The following is a 27,587-nucleotide window of genomic DNA, read 5'->3' as shown; positions in this document are numbered from 1 at the left end:
CCGTACAACTGGGGCGAGTGCTAGTCCGTATCTCGAGACCTGCCTTGTGGTGGCGCTCGGTCTGCGATCACACAGTGGCGACACGCGGGTCCGACATGTACTAATGGACCGCGGCCGATTTAAAGCTACCACCTAGCAAGTGTGGTGTCCGGCGGTGACACCACAGTTGTTGTATCTGCTCAGATCCTCTCAAAGACATTCACGAATAGTTCTATTTAATTTAAGATTTATCATGTTACCATCATTCTTAGCTTGAAATTCTCACCCCCTCTTTAATAGCTGCTTTGTTCCATTCGAGATTTTCTTTTCTTTTGCACTATTCACACATGCAACATCTTTCGCTGTTTGCAGAATACCTTGTTAAATAATAATATTAAGACATTATTGAAGCTGAGCTTTCGAGAACACAGTCCTTAAATGACAACCAATAAAAAATTGTGAAAGAAAAATTGAAATTTAAAAAAATATTTAGTTTTATTTGCATAGTTTTACACCTTCAAAATATACTGCTGCATTTGGTGATTAGGAACAACTGGTAACACAGACATAAGAATTATCTTGTTTTCATCACAAAGAAAAAATTCTCTGTCTTTCTTCTTATCTTCGCTATGGTGCTCCAGGCACTCTTCACAACGCCATGAGCTGCAACAAAAAAGGCAGAGATATAGTGTGATTTTATGAAACACATGACATCAATAACACAATGTTATCAGTGGTATGGCTTTGCTTATTAATGTATGACCAGTGTCAAAATTCAAAAGACTGCCACTCTTGTGGTGGCAGACACAATTTAACTGTGATGCCATTCTCCCCCCCTCCTTGCTCCTTTTTTGGCTTACACAAACACAAATATTTTAAAATCTCATTAATGGGATACTACAAATAACAGCTAAGAGATCATTTCACAGCTGTCCATGCAACAAATCAATAGTTAGACCTAAAAGGTCTGTTGTGTTACTTCTGGAAAGTACTGTGGCATTTCCACATGAGATGTTTAATTTGAATGTATTCAATTTTGATAGTTATTCAAAAATTTTGGCAGGCACAGGTTATCTGATTTTGTAGATAGTGAACCTAATTTTGAAATATGTTCTGTCAATTATTCATCCTTTTATTCTTTGAGTGATAAGCACGCACCACAAAGTGACAAAAATGAAGCATGAAATGTAGTTCCAGCTAGCAACACAACTGGTAAAAAGCTATTTCATTGTAGAAATCTTTTATACTGTGGATATGTATGACAACATTTGTATGGCGTGAGAATAATCTTTCAGATCTTTGTTTCTGTGATTTACAGTATATATTACTTTAACACTTGACATACCAGTTGCCATTTCTTTCCACAATCTACTTCTAGTAACTTTTTCCCAAAACAAAACAAAGACACAGAAAATGATTTTTGATATTGTACATATTTTTCAAACAATAAATAATTTTAAGTATGTGCATGTTAAACACATCCTCGTGTGTGAAGAGCACGCAAAGTATTATTTTTCCCTCCTCTAAAAAGCCTTATTGGAACATTCTTTCTGTGATTACTGTAATTCATAATGTGATCTCCAAATAACACAAAAATTAGAGAGTTTGTATTCTTAGCAGTTTAACGTAAATTCACAAAGTGCTTTTCACCAGACACTTAGAGATGTAAGGCAGTAAGAGACTCAATGAGGTACAAACTTCAAATGTCAAATACATTACAGTCTAGTTTATGAATGAAAATAATCAATGTTTGACAATACATGTTTTGATAGTTACAAAATATACTCTCTAAAGAAGTGGCAGGTGGCTCCTTTTCCTGGCAGAAGTTTAAAGGGAAAGGAAGAAGAATAAGAAAAAGGACTAATGAGGTTAAGCAAATGGTAGGGTTACGGAAAGGTCGCCCACAAAAAAATGTGTGTGAAATCTTATGGGACTTAACTGCTAAGGTCATCAGTCCCTAAGCTTACACACTACTTAACCTAAATTATCCTAAGGACGAACACAGACACCCGTGCCCGAGGGAGGGCTCGAACCTCCGCCGGGACCAGCCGCACAGTCCATGACTGCAGCGCCTTAGACTGCTCAGCTGGTCGCTCACAATATACAGTCAGGAGAGACTTACTAGACAGGGTGAAAAGGAAAGACATTTCTCATCAGTCTCAACCAGTCCCTGATCAACACGTACTTCACTTTCTGCTCCTATCCAATTCCTTTCCTCCTACCACACCATAATAGAACTGATTCCTACATCTCTGTGCCTCCCACCCTTCTTACTTGAGCTACGTCTTTTCACTGACATCAAGACATAACACACAGGATATGCATCCAAGATGAAAGAGACACGGGACGCAACATGGCAGATCCATGCAGATGGCTGCAGATGAGTGTCACTGAGCTACATGGATCCCATAGTTGCTCCTGTCAGATCCAGCTGCTACCGAAAGCTGCAGACTACAAGCGGTATCACCAAAGTCAGTGTGGAGCCACTCAATGCTTGTGACTTCAGTACACATTTGTACAACAGTGACCACACAAGACAAGGGGAAGCATGATCATTTCAAAGAATGTGATGTGAGGAACAATTTGTTACAATGTTTGTAGCTACACAAAGTAAGTCAGTAGAATTAAGAAAAAGGTAATAGTCATATTTTACGAAAATAACAACTATCTAAGTGAACGAGCTAAACACAACAGAAGTGTCACTTGTAAGATCTTGTTGACACAATATTCCCATTTCTGCTTGTTAAGTCACATTCTGCCAGTAAAAGGCAAACTAACTGAAAATCAGTTTAACAAATCAGACAGGACAACTACACACAATAGCCATGGTGTGTATGACAGGAAATCTTCATACTCACTACACACTGTATTTACAATAATGCTTATTTATTTGATTATCTACATTACTAACCAACTAACCTGGTAGATGTATCATATACCCAGTTACTGGTTGCCTCTCTAATGGCCTACGGGGCAACAAAATTTTGATTTTCAAATTTCACATAAGTATTAAACAAATTTAAAAATTTAAAATTCTGTCACAATCCACTCATTAGGAGGTACAGTTCTGACTATATTTATCCAGTGTTTGAGTATGAGAGTGCTTAGTGACTTCTAACAAACTTTAGACATAATTTCAAACCTTTATGAGGCTTTTTCTCACTGACACACCTCACGAAATGATGAACAGAAAAAGATTTAGCGCTTACTACATTTTCACTATTCTCACGGTAAATCGCCAGCATCAGTCATGATGTTGTAATTTATTACTTCTTTACTACTGACACTATTAACAGGATATTTTGCAGACAGTACCCACAAATTTTATCACTGTAGGAGATATAGTTCAGGAGATAAGATGCCATGGATGTTTAGATGCTTGAAGAACTAGTTTCTGCTTAACATGATGTGTCAGGCACAGCGTTTCAGTTTATTACTTCTTTAACTCTATTTGCAACACATTTTGCAGACTGTATCTATATACAGAGTGAGTCAGGAGGAAAGGTACATGCTTTGAGGGGTGACCGTACTTGTGATACTAAACAAAAAACTTCATATGGACGTATGCCCTATTTCGAATAGTTTCCAAGATAGAACACATTTAATACAACTTTTGCGTATTTTTCTTGAATAACTTCAAAACCGCACCCTCCAGCAAAAATGTGCCGCAGTACAAAATTAAACTACATTAAATTTCCTATAAAAAAGGTCCTATTTATTTTTTTCTCTAGAACTAACAGTTTGTACAAAGAGAATGCAAGAATGTTGAAAAAAATCACATGACGCACATGCTCTGAGTCTTACGTAGCCTTTTCGTAGGCCAATTTGAGGTAGCTTCTCGACTAGATAGATAACAAGTGTCCCAAATCAAACTGTTTATCTCAATTTGCTCTACACTACTGTGGTACATTGTAAACAGTGACAATGTTTGATAGTACAGAAAACAAATAACAATGAATATTACATCTACATCCATACTCCGCAAGCCGCCTGACGGTGTGTGGCGGAGGGTACCTTCAGTACCTCTATCGGTTCTCCCTTCTATTCCAGTCTCGTATTGTTAGTGGAAAGAAGGCTTTTCAGTATGCTTATGTGTGGGCTCTAATCTCTCTGATTTTATCCTCACGGTCTCTTCGCGAGATATACGTAGGAGGGAGCAATATACTGCTTGACTCTTCGGTGAAGGTATGTTCTCGAAACTTTAACAAAAGCCCGTACCGAGCTACTGAGCGTCTCTCCTGCAGGGTCTTCCACTGGAATTTATCTATCATCTCCGTAACGCTTTCGCGATTACTAAATGATCCTGTAACGAAGCACGCTGCTCTCCATTGGATCTTCTCTTTCTCTTCTATCAACCCTATCTGGTACGGATCCCACACTGTTGAGCAGTATTCAAGCAGTGGGTGAACAAGCGTACTGTAACCTACTTTCTTTGTTTTCGGATTGCATTTCCTTAGGATTCTTCCAATGAATCTCAGTGTGGCGTCTGCTTTACCCACGATCAACTTTATATGATCATTCCATTTTAAATCACTCCTAATGCGTACTCCCAGGCAATTTATGGAATTAACTGCTTCCAGTCGCTGACCTGCTATTTTGTAGCTAAATGATAAGGGAACTATCTTTCTATGTATTCGCAGCACATTACACTTGTCTACATTGAGATTCAATTGTCATTCCCTGCACCATGCATCAATTCGTTGCAGATCCTCCTGCATTTCAGCACAATTTTCCATTGTTACAACCTCTTGATACACCACAGCATCATCTGCAAAAAGCCTCAGTGAATTTCCGATGTCATCCACAAGGTCATTTAAATGTATTCTTTCTCGGAAACCATTCAGAATAGGGCATAAGTCCACAGCAAGTTTTTTTATTCAGCATCACGAGTACTATCGCCCCTCAAAGCATGAACGTTTCCTCCTGTCTCACCTTGTATATCTCGCCATATACTTACAAAATTGTATCACTGTATGAAATATAGTTTAGGAGAAGTCTTTAGAAACACTGAGATGTGGGAAAAACTAGCTTTTGCTTAAAATGGAAAGCAAATAACCCAGACCACATTCATCCAGCGTTTCACAATGAGAGTACCTACTTAGCAACTTCCATCACACTTTAGAACAGGTCCGAAATTATTTTTGAACTCTGCATTGCTTACATGCTTAACATACGATATTTAACACATTAATTCATTTGAAAAGTAGTTACATGTCTGAAGCTGTTTTATACCTGGGAGATTGATTCTTTAAAGAATTAGGGGTTTAATGGTTTTGAGAGTAATTGAAATTATGTTCAGTTTATGAGACAACTGACTGCACTGGCAGACAGCACAGGTAACATCCCAATAAGAATGTTGGGCTGCTTTGTTATTAATAAATTTTAGGTACTACTCATAATATAGTTAAACTGTGCAATCCCACTACTAAGTTTTCAGTATTAACTGATCTTTACCTCCCTTGTGCTCACTAGGGAGTATACACGGCAGAAAAAATAAATAAACAAATCCCTGGATCTCCTGGTAAAAAATACTTTTTTCAGATAATAATACACCTTTTTACAGATGAAAATACACTATAACCACAGGTGAAGGTTCATTTTATTCATGTTAAGTGACAATATACTTTCCCTCAGCGCTTTAAAACTTATGAATCCTTTGAATGGTAAAAGTTTTATGTACTGACATAAAACTTCCCAGCACTTTAGACAACCCAGCAAAAAACAATGCATTCTGGAAAGATCTTTGATGCTTGGCAACATATACACTGCATATGTTCGTATTATGAAGCATAAATCAAATCCCACCAAATACAGCATGGTAGCTCCTGAAGCACTGAAATCGAGATTACACTGCATAAATCACTTTTGTCAGCCACTCATAGCTGATGTCACATAATGGATAAGAAGTGGATGCCATTTTTCAATCCAGAAACAAAGCGCCCGTCAGCTCAATGAAAGCACACAGATTCACCGCCACCAAAAAAATTTTGGGTAACCGCCAGTGCTGAAAAAATGATGGTGTCCATGTTCTGGGACAGCGAGGGCGTAATCCTTACCCATTGCGTTCCAAAGGGCACTATTGTAACAGGTGCATCCTACGAAAATGTTTTGAAGAACAAATTCCTTCCTGCACTGCAACAAAAACGTCCTGGAAGGGCTGCGTGTGTGCTGTTTCACCAAGACAACGCACCCGCACATCGAGCTAATGTTACGCAACAGTTTCTTCGTGATAACAACTTTGAAGTGATTCCTCATGCTCCCTACTCACCTGACCTGGCTCCTAGTGACTTTTGGCTTTTTCCAACAATGAAAGACACTCTCCGTGGCCGCACATTCACCAGCCGTGCTGCTATTGCCTCAGCGATTTTCCAGTGGTCAAAACAGACTCCTAAAGAAGCCTTCGTCGCTGCCATGGAATCATGGCGTCAGCCTTGTGGAAAATTTGTACGTCTGCAGGGCGATTACGTCGAGAAGTAACGCCAGTTTCATCGATTTCGGGTGAGTAGTTAATTAGAAAAAACAATCGGAGGCCTTAGAACTTGAATGCACCTCGTATGTGAGGCCTTTAGGTTAACTGATGACAGTATTCCTGGCAACTTTCAAAAATAAAATATTGGGAGATTCAGTTCCAAGAATTGGGAGGTACAAATGACCAAAAGGTGCAGCTAATTTTCAGAATAATCTCCAGAAAACTGATGAGAGTCTTTACTTATCACAAAGCTATAAAATGGCTATAAAAATGCAAATGAAAACACTAGAACTACCGAAACACTGATTCGTCAAATAAGGGAAAGGCAACCATTTACCTATAGCAGACTGAAGTGTGGTGCATAGAAACATGTAATAGAAAACAGTTTACCTACCATTTATTTCTGTTACTGCCACATTGACCATAAGTTTTAATCTTTTTTTAAACTGGTGTTAACTATTTTCTATTACGTATTTTCATTACTGTTATATGCAATGTTTGGTTGGTTGGTTGGTTGGTTGGTTTGGGGAAGGAGACCAGACAGCGTGGTCATCGGTCTCATCGGATTAGGGAAGGATGGGGAAGGAAGTCGGCCGTGCCCTTTCAGAGGAACCATCCCGGCATTTGCCTGGAGTGATTTAGGGAAATCACGGAAAACCTAAATCAGGATGGCCGGACGCGGGATTGAACCGTCGTCCTTCCGAATGCGAGTCCAGTGTCTAACCACTGCGCCACCTCGCTCGGTATATGCAATGTTTATTCCATACCCCCTACCTGTTGGGTAACCCAGGCAATAAGTTTTCGTTATTGCACAGCTCTATCTTTTCGATGTACTGCTATGTGGAAACGTTTTCCTGAAACAGGTGACTCGTATGGCCAGTGCAACTGATTGGAGAAGCAGTGTTCTGGAATCCCACTGACTGGAGTAGGACTGTTGTTGTTGTTGTTGTTGTTGTTGTTGAGGTCTTCAGTCATGAGACTGGTTTGACGCAGCTCTCCAAGCTTCTTCATCTCCCAGTACGTACTGCAGCCTACATCCTTCTGAATCTGCTTAATGTATTCATCTCTTGGTCTCCCTCTACGATTTTTACCCTCCACGCTGCCCTCCAGTACTAAATTGGTGATCCTTTGATGCCTCAGAACATGTCCGACCAACCGATCTCTTCTTCTAGCCAAGTTGTGCCACAAACTCCTCTTCTCCCCAATCCTATTCAATATCTCCTCATTAGTTATGTGATCTACCCATCTAATCTTCAGCATTCTTCTGTAGCACCACATTTCAAAAGCTTCTATTCTCTTCTTGTCCAAACTGTTTATCGTCCATGTTTCACTTCCATACATGGCTACACTCCATACAAATACTTTCAGAAATGACTTCCTGACACTTAAATCTATACTCGATGTTAACAAATTTTTCCTCTTCAGAAATGCTTTCCTTGCCATAGCCAGTCTACATTTTATATCCTCTCTACTTCGACCATCATCAGTTATTTTGCTCCCCAAATAGCAAAACTCCTTTACTACTTTAAGTGTCTCATTTCCTAATCTAATTCCCTCAGCATCACCCGACTTAATTCGACTACATTCCATTATCCTCATTTTGCTTTTGTTGATGTCCATCTTATATCCTCCATTCAAGACACTGTCCATTCCGTTCAACTGCTCTTCCAAGTCTTTTGCTGTCTGACAGAATTACAATGTCATCGGCGAACCTCAAAGTTTTTATTTCTTCTCCATGAATTTTAATACCTACTCCAAACTTTTCTTTTGTTTCCTTTACTGATTGCTCAATATACAGATTGAATAGTTGAAAGCATCAGGGAGAGGCTACAACCCTGTCTCACTCCCTTCCCAACCACTGCTTCCCTTTCATGCCCCTCGACTCTTATAACTGCCATCTGGTTTCTGTACAAATTGTAAACAGCCTTTTGCTCCCTGTATTTTACCCCTGTCAGCTTTAGAATTTGAAAGAGAGTATTCCAGTCAACATTGTCAAAAGCTTTCTCTAAGTCTACAAATGCTAGAAATGTAGGTTAGTCTAGCTTCTAAGATAAGTCGTAGGGTCAGTATTGCCTCATATGTTCCCATATTTCTACGGAATCCAAACTGATCTTCCCCGAGGTCGGCTTCTACCAGTTTTTCCATTTGCCTGTAAAGAATTTGCGTTAGTATTTTGCAGCTGTGACTTATTAAACTGATAGTTCGGTAATTTTCACATCTGTCAACACCCGCTTTCTTTGGGATTGGAATTATTATATTCTTCTTGAAGTCTGAGGGTATTTCACCTGTCACATACATCTTGCTCACCAGATGGTAGAGTTTTGTCAGGACTGGCTCTCCCAAGGCCGTCAGTAGTTCTAATGGAATGCTGTCTACTTCCGGGGCCTTGTTTCGACTCAGGTCTTTCAGTGCTCTGTCTAACTCTTCACGCAGTATCGTATCTCCCATTTCATCTTCATCTACATCCTCTTCCATTTCCATAATATTGTCCTCAAGTACATCGCCCTTGTATAGTCCCTCTATATACTACTTCCACCTTTCTGCTTTCCCTTCTTTGCTTAGAACTGGGTTTCCATCTGAGCTCTTGGTATTCATACAAGTGGTTCTCTTTTCTCCAAAGGTCTCTTTAATTTTCCTGTAGGCAGTATCAATCTTACCCCCAGTGAGATAAGACTCTACATCTTTACATTTGTCCTCTAGCCATGCCTGCTTAGCCATTTTGCACTTCCTGTCAATCTCATTTTTGAGATGTTTATATTCCTTTTTGCCTGCTTCATTTACTGCATTTTTGTATTTTCTCCTTTCATCAATTAAATTCAATATTTCTTCTGTTACCCAAGGGTTTCTACTAGCCCTCATCGTTTTACCTATTTGATCCTCTGCTGCCTTCACTATTTCATCCCTGAAAGCTACCCATTCTTCTTCTACTGTATTTCCTTCCCCCATTCCTGTTAATTGTTCCCTTATGCTCTCCCTGAAACCCTGTACAACCTCTGGTTTAGTCAGTTTATCCAGGTCCCATCTCCTTAAATGCCCACCTTTTTGCAGTTTCTTCAGTTTTAATCTACAGGTCATAACCAATAGGTTGTGGTCAGAGTCCACACCTGCCCCTGGAAATGTCTTACAATTTAAAACCTGGATCCTAAATCTCTGTCTTACCATTATATGATCTATCTGAAACCTGTCAGTATCTCCAGGCTTCTTCCATGTATACAACCTTCTTTTATGATTCTTGAACCAAGTGTTAGCTATGATTAAGTTATGCTCTGTGCAAAATTCTACAAGCTGGCTTCCTCTTTCATTTCTTCCCCGCAATCCATATTCACCTACTACGTTTCCTTCTCTCCCTTTTCCTACTATCGAACTCCAGTCACCCATGACTATTAAATTTTCGTCTCCCTTCACAATCTGAATAATTTCTTTTATCTCATCATACATTTCTTCAATTTCTTCGTCATCTGCAGAGCTAGTTGGCATATAGACTTGTACTACTGTGGTAAGCGTGGGATTCGTGTCTATCTTGGCCACAATAATGCGTTCACTATGTTGTTTGTAGTAGCTTACCCGAACTCCTATTTTTTTATTCATTATTAAACCTACTCCTGCATTACCCCTATTTGATTTTGTATTTATAACCCTGTATTTACCTGACCAAAAGTCCTGTTCCTCCTGCTACCGAACTTCGCCAATTCCCACTATATCTAACTTTAACCAATCCATTTCCCTTTTTAAATTTTCTAATCTACCTGCCCCATTAAGGGATCTGACATTCCACGCTCCGATCCGTAGGATGCCAGTTTTCTTTCTCCTGATAATGATGCCCTCTTGAGTAGTCCCCGCCTGGAGATCCGAATGGGGGACTATTTTACCTCCGGAATATTTTACCCAAGAGGACACCATCATCATTTATCCATACAGTAAAGCTGCATGCCCTCGGGAAAAATTACGGCCATAGTTTCCCCTTGCTTTCAGCTGTTCGCAGTACCAGCACAGCAAGGCCGTTTTGGTTAGTGTTACAAGGCCAGATCAGTCAATCATCCAGACTGTTGCCCCTGCAACTACTGAAAAGGCTGCTGCCCCTCTTCAGGAACCATACGTTTGTCTGGCATCTCAACAGATACCCCTCCGTTGTGGTTGCACCTACGGTACGGCTATCTGTATCGCTGAGGCACGCAAGCCTACCCACCAACGGCAAGGTCTATGGTTCATGGAGGGAAGGACTATCTTCAGAGATTAATACCTCCATATTTAAACTGGATGAAGGTGGGACACAGCTGGTATAGTTTTTATTAAAAATGAAATTCCTGCAGCTGTACTTAACATTTTTTATTTACTTCGCTACTAGTTTCGGCATTGCGTCAATGCCATTTTCAGGCCCGTGCACTTTGCTGCAATCAGTTATGTGTGGCTGATTTCAGCAAAGTGTACGGGCCTGAAGATGACATTGACGCAATGCCGAAACTAGTAGCGAAGTAAATAAAAAATCTTAAGTACAGCTGGAGGAATTTCATTTTTAATAATTAAAAAAATCTTCAGATATGACTTTGCTTTAAATTGAGCCCCAATGAGCAGTGAAGACGTGTTTGGAAACGCACCTGAAAACAGTGGGATACCAACCAGACTGTCAGCCTCCATATGGCCTGAGAACTGGGAGTGATAATCTGGGGTGCTATCTCTTTTCATAGCAGGACCCCTTTGGTTGTCATCTACAGCACTCTTACAGTATAGACATACGTTGACGATTTTCTACGCCCTGTTTGTTGCCCTTCATGGCAAGCCATTGTGGGCTTACATTTCAACAAAAAAAATGCATGTCTGCTCACGGTGAGAGTTTCTACTGCTTGTCTTTGTGTTTACCAAACGCTACCTTGACCAGCAACTTTGCCTTATCTCTCCCTGACTGAGAACACTTTGAGCCTTACGGATAGGGTCCTTCAACCAGCTCGGGATTTTGATGATCTAACAAGCCAATTGGACAGACTTTGGTACGATATCAGTCAGAAGGACATCTAAGAATTCTATCAAATAATGTCATGCTGAATAACTGCTCATTGTTGACTTGGTAACTTTGTGACACTCTTTCTCTTGAATAAATCATCCAATTTTTCTGAAACTGTAATAATTTGTTTTGTCTGTACATGTACATCACATCTACTGATTTCCATCCCATTTGAATAATTCCTCCATGGTGCATAATTTGTTTGTCTTGGAGTGTATCGATAAATCAGTGTTCAAGGGAGGAAGATTAGGATTTAATCTGTTCATATTTGTCACACATTTTGTGAGCTCAGTAACTCTGACTATTAAGTCTAGGACAGGAAGTGCTTACACAAATTTATACATTGTCTACACTGGTTTTGACATTTCAATTTTTTTTATTAACAGCCCAATTAAATTACATTAAGTTAACAAATTAAACAAACAGCTAACTACATTACATAAATAAAAATGACACTATAATGTATGGTGTTTAGTTAAAAGTTTTTTAATTTGTTAATGTTATGCTGACAAGATGTTATTGTACACTGTTTCTAGTTCTATAGGGCTACTGATAATAACTGAAAAGTCGAAATGGTACAGCCAATAAATAAAACTGTATGAGTTCTGTCTGACCTACACTTAATAGTCAAATTAGAGTTTCATGTTTCCATGTAAAGGAGGTAATTAGAGCTGGACAACTGCTTGGATTGGTGGAAAGGGGCTGAGGAAGAAGGAATTAGCCATGTTCTTTCAGGGGATCCATCCCAGCTTTACACTGAAAAGATTTACAGGAATTACATGAAACCCAAATCTGGACGGCCAGAGGTTTGACTACTGTCTTCCCGTAGATGAGCTGGAGCCCCAGCCCTGCTCCACTTCATTCATTCGAAGCAGTTTTGTGGAGGTCCACTGATGCAGAACTACATGAATATTATGCAAACATAAACACTGCTGTAGGCTTGAACATTTCGAAAATTCTATAGTACTGGTAGTACTTACTAAATCATCTTCATCTTCAAAGCCATCATCTTCACTCTTTATGGACTCTCTAACATCTGCACTGAAAAAGTCATTCGCTTCTTTTTCACTCACAGAACTTCTCACGGACTCGGAGGATGATATGAGACCAAGTTTTGCTGTGGAAAACATTAAGTCTGTAGTTACTGGGAACACTGCTGCATCTCAACATAAATTTAATTTAATTATATAACATGGAAAATTCAGTTCAGAGAATTACTGAATTCATAGAGCCACAGAAACTTTACCTCTTGGAGGTACAATTGCCTGTACTGCAGGCAGGAATGGATAAAAATAGATCACAGCACTTCTAGCTTCCGGAACTGTAGGTTCAGGGTCAGGAAGAGGAATTGGTTGAAGGCTGGGAGGTGGGTGGTGGTGGTGGTGGTGGTGGTGGTGGTGGTGGTGGTGGTGGTGGGTGGGGGGGGGGGGGGGCAGAGCGATGTGCCCCTCATAAAAACCAGGCTTAGAGCGACCATCTTGCTTGAGGAGGAGTAGAGGGAAAGATGAAGAAACTGATCACACATGTGGGTGTTCCACTCTATGACACTGGTACAATAAGTAGCTACATTTGAAGACAGATGTTGTCACTCACACAAGTCAGTGTTACTTATGAGTGCTGCCATCTGTCAGTCGACATTAAAACAAATCTGACATCAACAGATAGATTACTATGTACATGGCAGACAAAAAATGGTTCAAATGGCTCTGAGCACTATGGGACTTAACATCTGAGGTCATCAGTCCCCTAGAACTTAGAACTAATTAAACCTAACTAACCTAAGGACATCACACACATCCATGCCCGAGGCGCCTAGAACCGCTCGGTCACTCCAGCCGGCTACATGGCAGACACTTCAGTATATTCTGCTGAGGAGTTATCACTGACAACTGGCGTACTTCGTGCTCATAGAATTTGATGATAAATGCCTGCACATCAGTTTCCTAAAGGAGTTTGACACACCTGTCAAAAAGGACCAGAAAATTTTGACTTTGAAGATTTTGGAGTACTGTTAAGTCTTATTGCATAAAACATTTCAGCTCTTTTAACAACACTGTCTGTATGACGAAGCATTGTATTTTCTAATCGTGAAGCCAGGTCTGATTTGATTCTTGCTAGTGGCAACACTTTTTCTTTACGTTTATTTGACTTCAATATTTATTATCAAACTGGCACTTGATCAACAAATGTTGAATCACAAGAAATATATTTGGAATTTCAAATACTATTATACTTCAGGTGCACACTTTATTAGTGACATGTGAAAATTTGTGCTGGACTGGTTCTCAAACCCGGATTTCCTGCTTTACACAAGCAGTCGCCTTAACCACTTTGGCCATCCAAGCGTGCCTCCCACACTGGCTCAAACCTCTATATGTCACCGTTTGTCCGCATCCCGCATTTGCACAGTTGCAGTGATTCCTGCACAGGGAGAGATTTATTCATTATTGTCGTGGACTATCTAGGTATACAAAACTATTTCGCAGTGTCTGTGTTTTACGAGTACTACGCAATTTTCTTCAGACATGCATGCATATCTGAAGGAACAGACACTGCTACAAATCTATAGCTGTGTGAAGGAGAAGAAATGTATTTGCAACAGCATAGTACAGTATATCTTAAAACACAGGCAATCCAAGTAAATGTTGAATCATTTTTCTGGAGGATATGATAGACCAACATTGTTTCTGCTTCTTTGTTTTCATCTGTAGTTTCCTTTGGCCCACACTGATTTCATTCTTTGTGAATGTTGCTCCTTCTGTTCTAGTGTCGAGTTTCTTCCAGTTCAGTAGTTTCGTTGTGATGAGCGATGGTGAGTAAATAAGACAGCAATTTCTAAGCATCTGTCAATACAGTGCTGTAGAGACATAAGTATAAATTATGTATGCTGTGTCAGTCTGTGGTTATATAATGAAAGTGTTTGTATTATTTTGCTGTATGATGAATCTGAAAGCACGAATTATACTTTTTAATTATATTTAAAAGACACCTCGATTCACTGTATTCGTAAAGCAGTAGAGTTTTTACGAGTTCCTCTCACTCACCAAGTATTGGAAGTGAGACTTTGCTCCAAGACCAACAACAGATACCAACCATTTCTCCCTTCCATTTCAATGCTTTATAGTGCCTACAGTTTTCCACTCAAACCCTTAAAATGACGACTTTATGATTAACATAATCAACTAATAGATCATAATCAAATGCAGCCTCACCAAAAGCCCCCTCCCCCCCATGTTCCACATGTACAGGTATGTCTCTCTGCTTGCTGTACAACCTTTAAATGATGCCATCATCATGAGTTTTCAAGCACCCCAGAACCTGTAAGAGACGGGCGACACTCAGCTTCCAAAATGCAGCATACTTGTGACTGTCCTTCTGTCTCTGTAACTCTTAAGGCTGCCTGACATTCTGCAGCCAAGTTCCAGTGGATCTGAGATTGCTCTAAGGTTTGTTGGGATGAGTAACTTTTGCAACCCAAACTCTCATAGAACTATGCCTTAAATCAGACTTCATTTATGAGGTTATCATAACAGTTCAAAACATGGTTCTCAGGCTTTCTGTCTTGTTTTGTTGCTGAATCTACACAAAAACTCTACAGCCATGCCAAGTGGTGTAACAACTCAATATCATAAACCACGTTTTTAATAACATCATATTTGCACTGCCACAGAATAATGTATAAAATATAAACACTAAGAGTCATCGACCACTGCACCAGTGTTGTCTGCATCCTACTCGCATTATGAGGCATTGAGAGCACAAGCGGACTAACCCAACTTTTTGTGGATTTGAGGTACTGACATGATGTGATAACAGTATACAATTATTATGCAGTGCCTTTTGATCTGTTTGTTTATCTGAAGGTTTGTCTCAGTTAGCAATGTACACATTGCTGCTGCACTCAACTGCCGATAGATACCATCGAGAGCAAGAGTGGACTTGCGTCATAGTCCTTTTTTGCTCTGTGCTGTCCGTCCACCGTCACTGCACATGACGACGGGGAACGAAGGACTTGTGCATTAAGCGTGGAACAATGTACTGAACCAGTGACCATGTGGAAATGTACGTCAGTTGTTCAGCCTGGAAGCCCCTGCGAAAAGCATAGAGGAGCAACTGCAAGGTTAGTTGTTGTGTTCCTTCCTTTTGTTTGCAGATAACATTGTCGAATGTACACTGACGTGTTCACATTCAAAGACGTCGAGAGGTATATCAAACGGTGGCTTTGTTCACAAAAATGCAAGTTTTTTTCATATGAAAACACATTTAAATACAAACAATACTTTATTTATTGCTACATTGTGAAATTGAGTAACGATCACTTTTAATGTTATGGGTACAACAACGTTTTACCGCCCGCCGAGTCGTGTTGTGCAATTGCTTCGCCTGTGCATACCAATGCCTCCTTTGACCATTACTGTCATGAAGTTAATATTACGTTGAGGGATGTACATTTTTATTACAGAGATGCTTGCGACTGATGGAGAAGCACCAGGAGAAGCGAGAGCGAGCATGGCTGCAGCAACAACTTTTCCAGAGGATGTGCCAGAGACAAACTACGATGCCATGATATAGAGCCGAGGAAATAAGCACCTTAGAAACAAAGATAAATTGCTTCGTAATGTTAGGAAGGAACGGAAAACTTTAGGTCAAGAGTGTGCCAACCATAAGGGTAACCTTGTACCTCAAAAGGAATTGCGGACAATCAGCGCGTGTTCGTGCCCGTACGAGTGCCACAAAAACATCAACGAAGAACGGCAGGAACAAGTGTTCAATGAATTTTATAATTTAGGCAGCTATGATCTGCAGTCGGCTTTCCTGTTTACCATGATTAAAGTTGTTGATAAAGCACGGTCTTTAAGTAGGTCAGCAACATTCATGCAGGGAGAAGACAAAATTTTATTACTTGCTCAATTCAAATGGGTCTAAAACTACAGAGTGCAAAAGATTCTTTCAGAGTACTTTAGCTGCATCTGCTGGAAGAATCGATAGGGGGGAAAGCAACCCCTCTGCGTGATGGTAGAGGTAAAGGTGAACCCGGTAATAAAACATCTCCCCACAAAGTTGATGTAGTAAAATGTTTCATAGGAAAATTTCCGACTTATGAAAGTCATTATGCGTACCATAACAATAACACTAGAAAGTATTTGGGACCAGATTTAAATTTAACAATCATATATTCACTGTACTGTGCAGAGGAGCAAATACCCATTTCTCATTTTATTTTTTGCAAAATTTTTTACGAAAACTGAAATTTGTCATTTCATCCACCAGTGTCCGACTCTTGTCAAACATGCAATGCTTTGCAGGTAAAAATGACAGCTGCCAATAATGATAAGGAGAGAACGAATTTAATTGCAGAATGTGAATTCCATCAGCAAAAAGAAGAATATGCACGGGCAGATTTACAGAGAGAGATACTTTGCTTCACAGATAAGATAGTAACGTTACAATGATAACATTTGATTTGATGAAAACTTTGCCTACACCAGTCATCTCAACTGGAGCTGCTATTACAAATGTCAGTTGTGAACACATTGCTTTGGCATCCACAATATGCACAGTGATGATGCGTACATGTTTCTGTGGAATGAATCCATTGCATCAAGAGGGGCACAAGAAATTGGTTTTTGTTTGCTGTATTTCATACGCAATTTTGTCAGGACTGAAAAACTAAATGTTGTATCCGTAATTGGAGAAACAACAAATAACGAATGGCGTGAGTTACAAATTCTGTTTATTGCCAACAGTTCCACAATACTAACACAACTTGGTGCTTGATCAAGAGCAGTGACTGGGCTGCAGAGTCCAAGTCCGGTATGCTAAACATTCGTAGCACAATGTAGCGTCGTTCCTGGGTGCGACGTCGACGTAACAAGAAGGCAGCCCGACACGAGACTGCCAGGCGTGGCGGCTATATAGGGCGAGTGGCGGAGGAATATGCCCGCCGTAACCGAGTCCGCTTGTCGTGTCCTGTTACGATTGGCGGCGCGGCCTCACGTGACTATGTCTCGGGAGGACGCCGGCCGAGGTTGCCATGACAGTGCGGAGACACTCAGTGTGTGAGGCCTGCGCCTGTGCTATACAGCTGTGCAGAGCTGCGCATAAGAGGGGCGTGCCGGCCGTTGGCTGTATGACGTAAAGACCGTGGTCACGCAGCTGCAGGTGCCGCGGTGTGGGCATTGACTATACCACACTAAATATGTACTCTGATCAGTGTGGAGGCCAGAATAGAAACGTAAAAGTTGTTGTACTGTGACAATACATTTTAAGCAGCTCAGAGTTTTCTGTGAAGGAAATAGACCATAAATTTTTAGTTAGCGGACAATCATACCTGCCCTGTGATCAAGATTTTGGCTCGGTTCAAAAGTGAAAAATGTATTTTCCTAATATTTACCTTCCTGAACACTGGAATGATGTGGTAGTGAGAGCCAAAAAAAAGAAAATCAATATGAATGCGGAATGTTTCTTTTCAACAAAACAACCTGAAAGAAATATCAAGAATCGAAAAATGTCTTCTGGCGATAGTAAAGTACAATGGTTGAACATACAGTGGCTGCAGCATCCAACAGATTCAAAATATGGTATAAATACTCGAACCAAAGCCAAGATCCATTTCAGGAAATTGATGTTGCCAAACGAACATCCACATGCATCAGCACTCTCAAACTGCTTTATTCTAATGGACACATAATTACAGAGGCAAAAAAGAAGGATCTGTTCAGTTTGCTTCCGTATGTACCCCCATTTCATCATGATTTCTACAAAAATTTAAAAGTGTCTTCAATTGCTGTAAAAACATTCCCTGTGGATGATTTTGAAATGCAACATAGTGCTTAAAATTATAGAAACCAATGTAAAATATTACATGTAATCCGTACAGTGCATAATAATAATGTATACTATTGTCACATGCAATCTATGATGGACTTTGTGCAATGAACAGCATGAATAATCAGCGTACTAACGGACCTATCATTGAGAATGTTCAACTACTCAGAGCAAAAGTGGACTAAGCCACAACAAAACTGCTAATATTCTACTATATAATTAACATTTGTAATGTATCTATGTCAGAATATTGTTCAATAAAACCCCAGTTACATCATATGTATGTTAAAAGGCTGCAATGCATCACAGAAAAACATTCTTTGTGAGTCATTATTATTAGGCCTGTTTCCTCCATACTGACTTCCCCAGGGTTAGTCTACTTGTGCTCTCAGTACCTCATATACCACATTGAAAAATGTTAATAGTACTCAAAAAGATACAACTTTCTACAGTAGCCTATGGTCTTCTTAGCATTCAACTTCCTCCTATAAACAAACAAATAAAAAGTTGAAGATTAACGTACCCCACCGACCTCAAATTCTGGACACAACAAAAAATCTACAACCCTAACTCTGCAGTTTAACAGATAGTTAACTCCAAGAATATACCAGAAGCCTGTACAAACTTTCCCAACTACTAAATCATACCCTCAAGGAATTTTATAGTTTTGAAACCACATTTTCAATTCAAAAATACTGAAGTGTTAACAGCCCTCAACAGAGATAAAAAAATTCCGAGAGAAGCTAGATTTGCCTTCTTCGACACTGTTAACCTACTCACGAAAGTACCTACGAAACAGACAACTGAAATTATTAGAATAAAACCTTATCAAACACAAAAAAACTAAACATACTGGGATTTCAGAGTTGATCAATCTATCTGAACTTGTACTGTTCCACAAATACTTCTCATTTAATGATAAAAGCTACCAACATAAAGAAGGCTTAGTTATGGGTAACAAAATGTCAAACTCCCTTGTTGACATATTCAACGACGACTTAGAAAATAATTTTTTTGAGGGGAAAAATAAACTTGCTGAAAAAATTGTTTATTACAGGAGATATGTGGATTACACTATACTCCTAACTGATGGCACAAAAGATGAACTTATGAACTTCTTGCATTATTCAGTTCACTTCATAATAAAACAAAGTTCACAACAGAACACAAAAGAAACTAATCCATAAACTTCATAGACTTCACAATCGTTGACGAATAACAAGAACATAGTTTTTACACTTACAGGAAACCATCCTATGCTGATATCGCAATACATGAGTCATCACACCATCCAAATATACATGTCTGCTGGATTTAGATCCATGATGAACAGGGCACACACATTATTCTTAAAATTCACAGCACTAACACAAGAAATAGATACCATCAACACAACAGCAATAAATAATCCGTATTCAGTAAAATCAGTTAACAAACTTTCCAACAAAATACAGGCCAACATCAGTAATAGAAGCACTACAGGAAAAACAACTGACAAAACAGAAATCTTTACAAGCATTCCCTAAATAGGCACAACATCACAAAAAATTGCTAACTTGTAAAGAGACACCAATACAAAAATACCTTTCTCCAGAAACAACAACCTTGGACAACAGCTAAGTGACACACTTATCATAAACACTCCTAGAGTTCACGAGTGGTGTGTGGGTGAGCATTATCCTGTTGGAACAACACTGCACCTTCCTGTTGCAAGAATAGCAAAAGAATGGGTCTAACAACTTTCTGCATGTAATAAGTGCTGGTTAGTGTCCCCTCCAGAAACACCGAAGATGAACGAGAATTGTAGCTTATTGCATCCCCGACCCCCAGACTTGGGCTGGGTACAGTGTGTCATGGACAAATGCACACCACATGCGAGTCCACATCAGGTCTATGTCATACGCATAAACAACTATCACCTGCATCATCACTGGAGACCACGGCAAGCCGTTCCACCTTCCAAGTGAACCTCAGATAGCACCAATCGAGCTATGGATGTCGACATTGAGGCACGAGTGGAGGACGGACAAGAGGTGTGTGTGCCCATAGTCCCCCTGCTAGTAACTGGTTTGCAACAGTTCCTGTTGACATGTCTTGGCTCACAAGCCCTCTTTATCCATGCTGTGGTAGCTGTAAGATCTGCCACTACTGCCCTTACAATACGATGATCCTGGCAGATGTTTGTGCTGCACAGACATCCAGAACCTTGTCTATGTGTGTTAGAATCTTCACATGACCACTGAGACCAGCAACATGGTACAACTGACAGCACATCGAAATTCTCTGAAAGGACCATCCCCCCACTGAGATGGCCACAGTTTGACCCCTTCAAACTCGTTCAATTGGCTGTAGGGAGCACGAGTGCACCTCCACGGCATTGTTACCTGCTTGCTTCAAATGTTTGCACCCTGCTGAGCATTCTGCTATGAGCGTACTCTATTAAAGGGTAGACACAGATAACACTGTGGTAACAATGTCACTACACCGTCTGTGGGCAGACAATGTTGAAACTGTTATCAGTACACCTACTATACCGCAGGTGGCACATGCCGTAACTGGATTAAAATCAACACCGTCCTTCCAGGTCTACTACTTTTCCTTTCTGGCAGTGTATGCACATAAATATGTCCACTCATACTGTATTTCAAAATTATGTACCCACTACTGAAAACAGAAAGTGATTTGTCAATGTTGTCTTAGTTCTGTATAGCTGGAATTCACAAGAGCCAGTTTGTAATATACCTAAATAATCTTAACAAGATCAGTATTAACCTAAATTTGAAGAATGGTGTAGAGCGGTCAGGCACCTGAAAATGAGCCCCCTGAGCTCGAAATGCTATGTACATTGAAATAAAATCACGATCTGTGACTGTAGGCGATTTGTCTGTTATTTTATGAAATTAAAAGAGTCACAGAAGCAACACACAGCAATGAGTAAAATTAAACTGAATAAATATGTATATCAATGGTATAAAACAGGGCACATGTCACTGAAGCTGGTGCTAAGGCTGTCTTTCAGCGTCTATTTCACATCATATTACATCCCAACAAACATAGAAATCCTAAATATACGTAATTTACAAATTTCCAATGGAAATTTGTTGCACAGTGTAGTTTGTTTTTGAGGAAAATGGTGTTGCCACTCTTAACATGGCTGCTACTGAACTATCCTTGTATTATTTTCCAGTTCCTGTCCTTACAACGATTTGGTGTTAAACATATGGTTTTCTGACTTACCTGCAACAATCATGTTCCAGAATTCTTCCTTCATCAACATTTTGAGCATTTTCTTATGCTGAGTGATCCACTCATTATATAAGAGTGGTTCTATTTCCACAGATTTACTCCTGAGAGTTTTGACAGCAGAGAGGGCCTTCCGATACTGCTGGGGTGAGAATGAACGTTCCACAAGCTTCTCTATTGCACTCTTCATACTGTTGAATGCTGAAATTCATATGCAATAAAGCAGTATTAACCATTTCTGTTGCTAACATGACTAATTTTTAAACTATCGAAAAAATAAAAGATATTGCGTTTGAGAATGAAACAAACCTGACATGACTAATAAGAACCAGCTAGTAACAAGATCACAGAAAAATAAGAAAGAGTTTCTCTGAATAGGATGTCACTACTGTAGTCCCCAGTTAACAATACATGTAGCAAACAGTATTGTTGAGTATGGACCACCACCGTGTCTGGGGTTATTACACTTTGAGAAAATTTTCAATGAAGTTTTGTCAAAATCTGTACCAGCAGACAATGAAGCCACAGATCATCAGGTTACTGGGAAATGAAGAACTGAAAGCTGAACTAGACAAAGTGGTCCCGACATCCTAAAACTGGGAATCCAGTTTTTGATCTGTGCTAGAGATGACAGTCATGTGTGTGTGAGGTGTGCTTGCTTGTGTGAATGAATGTGCGTGTGTGTTCTCTTTCTTTTTCTGATGAAGTCTGTGGCCGAAAGCTTTTTATAAGTGTGTTAATTGTGACTGACTGCAACTTTGTGTGTCATCCAAATGATAAGTAGCAATCTATCTTTTCCTTACATTCTTGATATTCCAAACTGGAGCTTCCATTGTTTGAATATTATGAAAAGAATACACCGCTACTCACCATGTAATGGAAATTTTAAGGAGGAGACAGGCACAACAAAAATACTGCTAAATGTGAGCTTTTGACCAAAAGGACTTCCTGAAAAGTACATAACACACACCCACACTTTGACTCAGGCACAGCTCATACACACACAACCACTGTCTCTGGCCACCGAAGCCAGACTGCGAGCAACTGCGCACGATGGGAGCACCAATCTCGGTGGTAGGGTCAGGAGGGTGCTGGGGTGGGGCAAGGACAGAGATGGATAGCAGCGTAGGTGTGGGGGAGGGTAAGATGCTGCTTGTAGGAGCTTGCAGGGAAGCGGCGGGGACAGAGTAGGGCAGTGGGTGCAGTTGGGAGGTTAGACGGGTGGAGATACAGGTTTGGGGTGGTGGGAGTGAAAAGGAGAGAAGTAGCGGTGGGGCGAAAAGACTGGCCACACTGGTGGAATAGGAAGCTGTGTAATGTCACAGTGGGAGCAGGGAAGGAGACAGTTCTCCTCCTCTATTTCTCTAGTTTTCCACCCCTGCCCCTCCACTCGTCTAACCTCCCAACTACACCCAGCTGCCCTACCCTGTACCCACCTCATCCCTGTACACTCCCACAAGCAGCAATTTATCCTCTACCACCCTCCCCTGGCTTCCCTCCTCCTCCCCACCCACCACCCAGACTGCTTCTCCTGTCACACACAGTTGCTCACAGTCTGGCCTCAGTGGCTGGAAACAAAGGTCGTGTGTGTATGAGTTGGGCTTGAATGAATGAGTTTGTGTATTGTCTACTTCACAAGAGGTGCTTTTGGTCAAAAGCTCACATGTTTAGTATATATTTCTTTGTTGTGCTTCTCTGTGACTCAACATCTACATTGTACGGTGACAAGCAATCTGTTGCTGTTGTGGTCTTCAGTCCTGAGACTGGTCTGATGCAGCTCTCCACGCTACTCTATACTGTGCAAGCTTCTTCATCTCTCAGTACGTACTGCAGTCCACATCCTTCTGAATCTGCTTAGTGTATTCATCTCTTAGTCTCCCTCTACGATTTTTACCTTCCACGCTGCCCTCCAATACTAAATTTGTGATCCCTTGATGCCTCAGAACATGTCCTACCAACCGATCCCTTCTTCTGGTCAAGTTGTGCCACAAACTCCTCTTCTCCCCAATTCTATTCAATACCTCCTCATTAGTTATGTGATCTACCCATCTAATCTTCACCATTCTTCTGTAGCACCACATTTCGTACGCTTCTATTCTTTTCTTGTCCAAACTAGTTATCGTCCATGTTTCACTTCCATACATGGCTACACTCCATACATATACTTTCAGAAACGACTTCCTGACACTTAAATCTATACTCGATGTAAACAAATTTTGCTTCTTCAGAAACGCTTTCCTTGCCATTGCCAGTCTACATTTTATATCCTCCCTACTTCAACCATCATCAGTTATTTTGCTCCCCAGGCAGCAAAACTCCTTTACTACTTTAAGTGTCTCATTTCCTAATCTAATTCCCTCAGCATCACCCAACTTAATTCGAGTACATTCCATTATCCTTGTTTTGCTTTTGTTGATGTTCATCTTATATCCTCCTTTCAAGACACTGTCCATTTCGTTCAACTGCTCTTCCAAGTCCTTTGCTGTCTCTGACAGAATTACAGTCATCGGTGAACCTCAAATTTTTTATTTCTTCTCCATGGATTCTAATACCTACTCCGAATTTTTCTTTTGTTTCCTTCACTGCTTGCTCAATATACAGATTGATTAACATCGGGGAGAGGCTACAACGCTGTCTCACTCCCTTCCCAACCACTGCTTCCCTTTCATGTCCCTCGACTCTTATTTAACTGCCATCTGGTTTCTGTAGAAATTGTAAATAGCCTTTCGCTCCCTGTATTTTACCCCCGCCACCTTCAGAATTTGAAAGAGAGTATTCCAGTCAACATTGTCAAAAGCTTTCTCTAAGTCTACAAATGCTACAAACGTAGGTTTGCCTTTTCTTAATCTAGCTTCTAAAATAAGTCGTAGGGTCAGTATTGCCTCACGTGTTCCTATATTTCTACGGAATCCAAACTGATCTTCCCCAAGGTCGGCTTCTACCAGTTTTTCCATTCATCTGTAACTATATTTTTATCTCTTCTAAGACAATTTCCCTACCTTCTTCCAGATATTCTGATAATCACAGCTTGTAATATAAGCACCAATCAACATATGCGGACAATTAAATAATACTGGAAGATAGAGAACGCTGAACAGCTTAAACGGGAATGGACACAATAGAATACACCTCAAACAAAAGGCTTCTAATTTACAAGTAGAGCGAAAAATTTGATCGAACTTCATATATCTGTAATGCACCACAGAGTGGTCAACCAGAAAGTGTTATCACCTTTGAAAATGAAATGGTTGTTACGTACTAGGGATTTATATGAAGCCCAAAGAAATAAAAAAGCAGAGCCTGTGTCAAGTTGCACATTTCCTGTAGATCCTTGGGTAACCTAATGCAACATTTACGTTTGCAAGTGTCTCAATCAATATTACTTCACAAAAAAACTACGGAATGATACAAATCACCATTTAAAATTAATCATCATTTAAAACTCTGCAAGATTCTTTTGAATGAAGAAATGCAACATGATGGCATAATTCCAAAAATGTGTTTGCCTGACGAAGCAAATTTTAAGCTGTCAGGTGCTATTAACAGGCATGATTGTATGTACTACACCACAGGAAACTGCTATGCTATAATTGACAAAACAATTTAATCAACCTGAGGTTGCAGTAGTTTGGGCACGCCTTTCGTGTCAAGGGACAATTGCCCCCCCCCCCCCCCCCCACCCTACTTTCACACAATAGTTACCCACAGTGCCTATCTCAACATGATGTTGCATACTGCAATTATACAGTTAAGTCTACAGCAGGGTAATAAAGAGTTCTACTTTCACCAAGCTGGAGCTGCTCCTCATTACACTTAACCCTGCTTGGGTTTCTTGACAACAAGTTACCTAATAAGTGGACATGCCAACTGAATCACCAGACCTTTCTTTTGAGATGTTATCACGGATACAGTCTTTGCAAGAAAACCATGTACTGTTGATGACGTGTCAATTCATAAGAGAACATGCCAAGACATGGAACACTGTAGACCTCCAGTGCCCAAGAGTGCTTGAGTGTACAACAGGAATGTTTAAACCCTGAACACGCAATTTGAGCACATAAGACAATGGGCACTTACGATGTTGAACTTATTGTGACTTCAAATATCTAATTTCTGCAATTTTCTATAATAAATTGTTCATTCTCATGTCATTACCAACCTATTTTCTATACTTAATAATAATAATAATATTTACTGTATACCTACTTATGCATCACCCTGTATTTTAAAACCTAGAAAATATTTCCTGAACAAGCAAAGTGGGAGCTCTACAGTTTGAATTACACTCCTACTGATGGCACTATCTGGTCAAAAGTATTTGGACATCCCTATGTATGAGGATAATCCCAAAAATAAGGTCTCCTATATTTTTATAAGTACATAGACCTGTTTATTTCTACAATGATTTACATCAGTTTACAGCGTAAACATTTAGCTATTTTTCGACATAATCAACATTTCTGTCGATGCATTTTTATAGACGCTGTGGCAGATTTTGTATGCTCATGTCATACCAGCTCACTACCATGCTGTTCAGAAAGTTATGAACCTCTTCTTTCAGCTCATTGTTGGAGCTGAATTGCTTTCCGTAAAGGTGTAAAGTGGTTTGCCCAGGTTTCGTCACCCATGACAACTCCGTCCAGAAAGTTGTCCTGTTCGGCTGCAAGGCAGTGAAGAAATGCGCGGTAAGCATCAAGTCGTTGCCGCATGTAGTCCTCAGTCAGCATGCGTGACACCCCCCCTTGCACACACTTTCCGGTAGTTCAATGTTTCCATTAAAGTTCTGTGAGCGGTGCTTCGGGAAACCTCAGGATGCAACATGCAGAGATCACCCAGGATGATCCGCCAATCTTCACGCAAGCTTTGCTCAACCTTCAACACTGTCTCCTCAGAAATTGACGGTCTCCCGCTCCTCTGTTTCTCGTGAATTTCGGTCCGACCAGCTGCAAACTCTCTACACCACTTACGAACATTTTGGACATCTATCCACTTCCGTCAATTGGCGATGGATTTCAATTGGTGCAGTGCCCTTTGCGTTCAAAAACTGAACAACTGTGCGCAATTTGCATTTGGCGATAACATCCAACGGGAGCTCCATTCTCAACGGCTGCCAAGTGAAGACTGAGCACATCAGTGCGGCGTCTGCATGACACACAGCGCGTGAAACACTCTTCATAACAATGTGACCAACTGCCACACAAATAGAGTTCTGTAGTCATAAAAAAATGGGAAACCTTACTTTTGGGATTACCCTCGTAGTGCAGAATTGACTGCTAGCTGTCAAGAGAGGCAGACTACCAATTAAAATAAGTGTGCTTTAACCTATGTAAAGCCTACAATCCACTTCTTTTGCAAAGCAGTAACACACTAAAGGCTCAGTCAGGAGAGCTCAGTGATTTCGAACGTGGACTGGTCATCATATGTCACTTGAGTAACAAATGCATCAACGACATTTATGCCCTTCTAATATTGTCAGAGTTGAATGTGAAGTGGAAACGTGAAGGAACAACCCAAGTCCCGGAGACCCCACATATTGATGGATAGACTATTGAGAACTGCAGAGGGTGGCTATAAAAATCATATAAAATCAGAAGGAACCACTCTCGAGTACTGAAGTGCTACCAGCAGTCCAGTTAATGACTGTGCACAGGGAGTCAAAAAGAATGGGGTAAAATGGTTGAGTAGCTCCTCATAAGCCACACATTTCTGTAGTCAGTGCTAAGCGGTACTGGAGGTGCTGTAAAGAGCGGTGCCACTGGGCTGTGGATGACTGGAAACAAGTCATTTGGGGAGATAAATCACTCTGTACCCTTGCTGAATCATGCAGTACCCTCTCACAATCTGATGGGAGACCTTGGGTTGGCAAATGCATGGAGAACATTACGTTCTGTCAAGCGTAGTGCCAACAGTGAAGCACGGAGTAGATGGTGTCATTGTTTGGGGATGTTTTTTTATGATTACAGGGTGGGTCCCTTATTACAATTAAGAAAACACTACAATGGAGAAGGATATGAACATATTTTGGAGCATTATACTGCATACAGTAAAGGAATAGTTTGGAGATGGCAA

At 40.3% G+C, this 27,587-nt stretch overlaps 1 protein-coding gene across 1 annotated transcript in view; it reads right to left on the bottom strand.

Annotated features, from left to right (window-relative positions):
- Positions 1 to 449: 449 nt before the first annotated feature.
- The window catches only part of LOC124550725 (X-ray repair cross-complementing protein 5-like), a 141,305-nt gene continuing 114,167 nt past the window's right edge, over positions 450 to 27,587 (bottom strand). Inside the window, exons 12-14 of the mRNA XM_047125446.1 lie at positions 21,513 to 21,719; positions 12,428 to 12,564; positions 450 to 642 (exon numbers count right to left, since the gene is read on the bottom strand). Coding sequence (XP_046981402.1) covers positions 628 to 642; positions 12,428 to 12,564; positions 21,513 to 21,719 — 359 coding nt within the window. The 3' untranslated portion in view covers positions 450 to 627. The remainder of the gene's footprint in view (positions 643 to 12,427; positions 12,565 to 21,512; positions 21,720 to 27,587) is intronic.

Source organism: Schistocerca americana, chromosome 9 (genome assembly GCF_021461395.2).
Source record: "Schistocerca americana isolate TAMUIC-IGC-003095 chromosome 9, iqSchAmer2.1, whole genome shotgun sequence".
NCBI classification, from domain to species: domain Eukaryota; kingdom Metazoa; phylum Arthropoda; class Insecta; order Orthoptera; family Acrididae; genus Schistocerca; species Schistocerca americana.
This window is presented reverse-complemented; position numbering and strand designations above follow the sequence as displayed.